General features: G+C 40.2%; 1 protein-coding gene across 1 annotated transcript; it reads left to right on the forward strand.

Annotated features, from left to right (window-relative positions):
* The first annotated feature begins 231 nt into the window (after positions 1–231).
* Positions 232–1046, forward strand: LOC149334652 (uncharacterized). Its single transcript, XM_089555860.1, has one exon. The coding sequence runs from the start codon at positions 232–234 to the stop codon at positions 877–879; it is 648 nt and encodes a 215-aa protein (XP_089411986.1). The 3' UTR covers positions 880–1046.
* The last annotated feature ends 6048 nt before the right edge of the window (positions 1047–7094 follow it).

A 7094-nucleotide genomic window follows, 5' to 3' on the forward strand; every position in this document is an offset into this window, starting at 1 on the left:
AAAAACATATTACAAGAAAAAACGCTAAAACATATATACTGTTACCACATTTCAGTGTAACACGTACTCACATTTTTAATACATTCATGGGGAAATATTATAGACACAAAATCTCGTTTTACTTCGTTTTGAAAAGATCGCGTAGTGCTTTTGGCGATTTACCATTGTTTCGTGGACTTGCTTTGTTCTTGTGGTGACGTCGAACTTTATCCTGGACCTGGAACTGAAACTATGTTTACACAAATTCTGGCTGAACTGAATGTCCGAAAGCAAACCACGCAGTCAGTACATCAACAACTTGGCGAAACAAATAACAGGATAGCTGCTATCGAAGGAAAACTGGACGGATTGACTTCTACTGTTACATCTTATTCACAGAGAGTCGACGAAATGCAAAAAACTGTGGAAACTTTGCTTCGTAAGGTTGACGACTTAGAAAACAGAAGCAGGAGAAATAATCTAATTGTTTACGGTGTGCCAGAAAATAATGAAGAGCAGCACCAGGACCTAGAGGCAATTGTGTCTGAAAAAATTCTCAACGACATACTGAAGGTGCCTAATGTAGCTATCGAGCGAATTCACAGACTTGGAAGACCTGCTGAAAAGAAATGCCGCCCACTAATCTTTAAACTGTTGAACGGTAGGGACAAGGGAAGGATCCTTCAAAATTGCAGCAAGCTAAAAAACACGAAATACGTCATCTCGGAAGACTTTTCGCCACGGGTTCAGTCGATACGTAAGAAGCTTTGGGACAGCGCCCAACAGCAAAAAGCAAATGGTGCGAAGGTCGGGCTCTTTTTTGACAAGATAAAGATCAACGGAAAACTGTTCCGATGGGATGAAACTCACGAGGAAAGAGTGCCCGTAAATGATCCCTGACCAGTCTGTTCGGACGCTCGCAAATATCACAGACATGCGCAGACTGTGAAGTTACCCAGCCAATGCCTCAAAGTCCGCCCCACTGCGGGCTCTTTTTCTTTGTTGAACATTAATGCCAGAAGCATATGGAATAAATGCGATGACTTAGAAGGTCTTCTTATCACACACGACGCTGACATCACAATCATAACCGAGACTTGGTTGAACGAAGCTATTCCTGATTCAGAAGTAATACCCAACACTCATGAGATAGTACGGCACGACCGTAGCAGATGGGGAGGGGGCGTAGCCATAGCTATAAAAAAGGGACTAGATTACACAGTTATTCCTGATAATACAGGCATCGAAATGGTTTGGATATTGCTTCGGTTTAGCAATTTGAACATTTTTATTGGTTCTGTGTATAGACCCCCGGATGCAGACGTCTCGGTTCTAGAACGACTGCACGAATTTTTGTTAGCACATGGTAAAAAATATGCTTATGTAATGATGTGTGGTGACTTTAATTTACCAAAAATCAACTGGGAACTTCTGCGTACTGTAGCTTCATGTCAACATTCTGATCTTTTGCTTGATATCGCCTTTGCATTTAATTTAAAGCAGGTCGTGCAGGGGCCGACACGTACTGCATCAGGTTCAAGCTCCCTTCTAGACCTTGAGTTTGTTACCGATACTATTGAAAAACTTGGCTTGTCCGTTGAAATCATACCAGGCATTTCTGATCACAAAGCTGTACTCTTCAAAAGTAACATGATGCGACCGCCTGTCCCTGAGTTAAGAAAACCATTTCTTGACTTCAACAATGCCCTAGACGAAAGTATCTTAGATTTATTGGAACAAGACTACGATGAATTCGTTGTGAAACACGTGGCTGGTCTCATGAAAGTTAATGACCTATGGGTGCACTTCAAGTCTATTGTACACAAATGTATCACAAGATACGTGCCGACTAAACTTAGAAAAATGAATCGCAGTAGTCCCTGGATTACTCGCGAACTGCTCCAGCTCAAGCGTCGTATCAAGCGTCTAGGATCCAAGCGATTTAAAACAGGGCACGTTTCCCTACAGTCACTTCGCACAGAGTTGCGCTTGAAAATTAAACAGTCTAAGTACACTTTCTTTAACGTTAAAATGCATAACTTTCTCACCGCAGACCCACACAAATTTTGGATACACTTAACAAAGAATAAGGATGCCGTTAGTAAAATTCGTTTGAATAACGGAGAAAGTAAGGATCCTTACAACATTGCATCAGCTTTCAATAATTACTTTTCTTCATTGTTTTCTACTGACAGTAGGCAGGAGCCTGAATTTCAATCCACGTGCCTTTTCTTACCAGACCTGCAAATATCTGTCGAAGGAGTATTTTCAGCTCTACTCAGTTTAGACAAAAAGAAGTCTCCTGGGCCCGATGGCATTCCAAATGCGTTTCTCTTCCGCTACGCAGAATGGTGCGCGAAATATCTTGTCATCATTTACAATGAAAGTCTTTTAAATTCCGAAGTTCCGGCTGACTGGAAGACTGCAAAGGTCATCCCTATCCACAAATCGGGTGACAAACTTTGTCTTAACAACTACAGGCCAGTTTCACTCCTGTGTACCTCGGGTAAGGTTATGGAGCATTTCATTTTCAAGCACTTGATTTCTTTTCTAGAAAGCAGTAACTTCTTTTCTAGTAACCAGCATGGATTTCGCCGTGGCCTGTCCACCGTAACACAACTAATTCACACAACCAATGAACTTTTGGCATGCATTGATAAGGGTGGGCAAGTAGATGCAATATTTCTCGACTTTGCAAAGGCCTTTGACCGCGTTTCTCACCGTAATCTAATAATAAAGCTCAAACATCTATTACAAAATCAGCGTCTTGTTCAATGGCTCGATTCCTACCTCGCTGAACGGCACCAGTACGTCCAGATCTCAGGTTCCAATTCTGTGCCACTTCCAGTTCTCTCAGGAGTACCCCAGGGTTCCGTTCTCGGTCCACTATTGTTCCTTATTTACTTAAACGACTTAAACTTCCACTCCCCTGTACGGTGCCTTTTTTTCGCTGACGACTGCGTTGTATATCTGCCTATTCAAAATGCGGAGGATCACCATGTGCTGAATGACTACGTTTCAGAGGTCTCAAGGTGGTGCCTAGTCTGGCAAATGTCACTAAACACGTCTAAGTGCTCAAAAATGACATTTACGCGTAAAAAGTGCGCTCTTAATTACACATACACAATAAACGGTGCAGCTGTCTCCCCCGTAAACGAATACAAATACTTGGGGGTTGTATTCAATAGTAACTTGAGTTGGAGTTCGCACATCGGGCATATAGTTTCAAAGGCGTCCAACAGGCTTTGGCTATTAAGAAATCGTCTAAGGCACTGCACATCTAAAACTAAATTAGCAGCTTACACTGCACTCGTACGGCCATTACTGGCCATTACGGCCATTGAAAATTTGCTGTCAAAAGTGAACAAGCTAGCCGAGTCACTCGGTATCGATTCACTCGAAGAAACTGACCTCGATGGAATTCACAGGCTCCCCTCGAAAAACGCAAACCCTCCAGTTTTAATACGTTTCGTGAGCCGCAAGACAAAGGAGCAATGGCTATCCAAATCTCAAGAACTCAGAACGCAACAATCTGACCTCCGGTTCTATGAAAACCTGACAGCCAAAAGCAAGCGACTTCTCTGGCTTGCTCGCGTGAAGGCAAAGGAATTTGACTACAAGTTCACATGGGCACGAAATGGGAAAATTTTCTCAAGAAAAAGGGAAGGCGACCGTGTACTATGCATTGCTTCTGAGAGCGATCTCGAGAAGATTAGATAGTTTTCCATTTATCGTCTCAAGCTCTAAACCTGATTTTTTTTTGTTAAGTATCACTATGGCTTACATTGACATTGTTTCTTTCAATAACCAAATGTCAAGCTTGAAGAAGCCTGAAAAAAATTATTTTTCAGTTCTTCATTTAAACGTCCGAAGCCTATGTCATAAACAGGATGAACTGGTCACATTGCTGAACGAACTGTCGATAAAATTTGATGTCCTGGTATTCTCGGAAACATGGTTGAAAAGTGAACTTGATGCTTTTAATCTTGAACCTTACACCAGTGTTTCTCAAACAAGGGGTGACAGGAGAGGAGGAGGACTCACTGCATACATAAAAAATGGAAAGTCCTACTACATACTTTCCGAAATTTGTGAAAACAATGAGGATGTTGAGGTACTGGCAGTGTCTTATAATAACATTATTGTGATAGCAATTTATCGACCCCCGTCGGGCTCTGAACACATGTTTTGTAATTACCTTGAAAAAATACTGGACTTTGTTACAATTAATAATATGAATGCAGTGATTGTAGGTGATATCAACATAAACCTTCTCTGCAAACAACCAGCTACTAAACACCTCCTTGACCTGTTGCTTAGCCACGGATTTGATAACAAGGTTGAATCTCCAACTAGGGTGACTGATTTTTCTGAGACACTCATTGACGTGTGTCTGTGCAACTTTGGCGGTTCTGGTGTAATTTCAGGTGTCCTGACTGTTGGTCTCAGTGATCACATGCCCATTTATAGCCTCATCCCACACCACACTGAATACAAAGATAAAAAACAACAAGAAAGCACTTATCGGAGGATTAATGACGAAAGTATAGCCAATTTCAGGAGTCTAGCCATGAACGCGGATTGGAGTGCCGTCCTATCTGAAAGTGATCCATGCTTTGCGTATGGTACATTTCAGACAATTGTTGAGTCACTTTATAATGAGGCGTTTCCGCGGCGGCCAGCAACGAAACATAAAAAGTCCAGGAAACCATGGATCTCAAAAGAACTTTATGACCGCATACTACATAAAAATCGCTTATTCTCAACTTTTATCGAAACCAAAAACGCAGAGATATTTCGAAATTTCAAGAAAATCAGGAACAAGCTAGGGGCCGACATAAAAAAGGCTAGACAACAATACTATCTAAACAAGTTCTCGAATACTACATCTCCAAAGCAGAGTTGGGCTCTCGTAAACGATATCCTCGGGAAAAAACCAAACAGTGTCCTCTCTTCACTAAACATTAATGGGATAGAATACACGGGGATTGAGTTGGCAAATAAATTTAACGAGCATTTCCTTACAGCTGGTGTAATGGAAAATGTAGATCCTCTCCGTAAAGAGCCTACAAGTTACATAAAGAAGACATACACAAATTCAATTTTCTTGGAACCATGTACTGATAATGAAATTGTAGACATAATTAACTCACTCCGAAACAATAGTGCTCCGGGAATAGATGACATCCTGACACGGCCAATCAAATTTGTTGCAGATATTTTAGCTGCCCCACTAGCACATATCTGTAACATCATGCTTAACACTGGTAGGTTCCCAGACTTGATGAAAGTGGCTCGTGTAGCTGTAATTCACAAGAGCGGTGATGCCAACAACCTCAACAACTACAGACCGATTTCCGTTCTCTCAACTTTTGAGAAGGTTGCTGAACATGTAATAAATAATCGCCTGTATAATTATCTGGCACGACACAAAATTATTGCAAAAGAGCAATATGGTTTCCAAAAGAATAAAACAACAGAATCTGCTTTGCTTAATATTAAGGAACAGCTAATTGACAATATAGAGAGAAGACTAGTAACAATAGGAATTTTTCTTGATTTAAAGAAAGCTTTCGACTCGGTAAAACACGATATCCTTCTCCAAAAACTGGAACGGTACGGGGTAAGAGGTCTTGCTCTTGAGCTTCTCACCAGTTATTTAAAAAATCGTTTTCAAATAACCCAAATAAACGCAGTATCATCAACACCAGGGGAAATTGTAGTTGGTGTACCACAGGGTTCTATTTTAGGACCGATACTATTCCTTCTGTATATTAACGACATAGTGAACATACCTCAGACTAAGAATATTATTATTTACGCAGATGATACTAATGTGTTCTTTTCAGGAAATAATATGGCTATCTTAGAAAAAGAAGCAAACGTATGGCTACAAGAACTTTCTTCATGGCTGGAATCTAACCAATTGAAACTAAATGTTGAAAAGACTAAATATGTCGTATTTAGAGCCAAAAACAAGATGATTACTGAAAGTTTTCAACTGAAATTTCAAAATTCAACTCTACTTCGTGAAAATTCAATTAAATTTTTAGGAGTAATTTTCGAGCAGCACTTACTGTGGAATGACCATTCAGATTATTTACGCAGTAAAGTATCGCGGTCAGTGGGCATAATAAACAGACTACGAATGCTTGTACCTGTCAGATGCAAACTACAGCTATACTACTCTTTAGTTCACTCCTATATACATTACGGCCTACTTGTGTGGGGAACAACAACACTTACTAATATAGCAAAATTATTTGCGCTGCAAAAAAGGGCTATCCGAGCTGTATTCAACCTTACACTCAGCCAAGACACAGGGGAGGTTTTTAGAAAGCACAAGTTACTTAAAATACAAACAATGTATGACAAAAAACTGGCTATATACATAAAGAATCAAATAAAATACAGTAAAGAAACGTTTCAGAACACATATCTGCACATGCCTGGACTATATAACTTCCGAACAGCTAGTTTCCATGTTTCAAAGTCCCGTACAAATTATGGCCACCAAATGTTGACATTTATGATACCGCGAGTTCTAAATGCTTACGCCCCGCTACTTTCTATGGCAATGGAAAAACGAAGTGACCAAAGCTATAAAAGAGCCGTGCATGATATGCTACTTTCGTGACAGTGCTGTATAAGTAAACACCGTTGTATCTTTTTTGGTATCAAATCTGTATACTACTGCCAATTTTAATTTTAACCTGCGTTTTTTTTTCTGTTCGAAGTCGGTTGCTGTCAAATGCTTTGAATGTTTGTTTTAATTTGTTGTTTGTTTTTGTATAGGAGGGTAGGCCTTAGTCAGATGTTGTTTAACGCCTTTTGCCTGCTCGTCCTTGGTTTACGTATGCATTGTAAACCAAAATAAACCAATAAAAAAAAATACGCAGATGTGGTTTGGGATCCGCACACCCAAGTAGATGTACAGCGCATTGAAGGCGTTCAAAGGAAGGCGCTTAGATTTATCTACAACGCATATGGAAGGCACGTTTCGGTTACTAATCTATTGAGGCAATCTGAACTGCAGACACTTCAAACTCGTCGGAAGTTGCACCGTCTAAAAATGTTGCATGGGATTGTTAATAACTTAACAAACATTCATTTTG

Source organism: Amblyomma mixtum, chromosome 8 (genome assembly GCF_055824585.1).
Source record: "Amblyomma mixtum isolate Tamu chromosome 8, ASM5582458v1, whole genome shotgun sequence".
NCBI lineage: Eukaryota > Metazoa > Arthropoda > Arachnida > Ixodida > Ixodidae > Amblyomma > Amblyomma mixtum.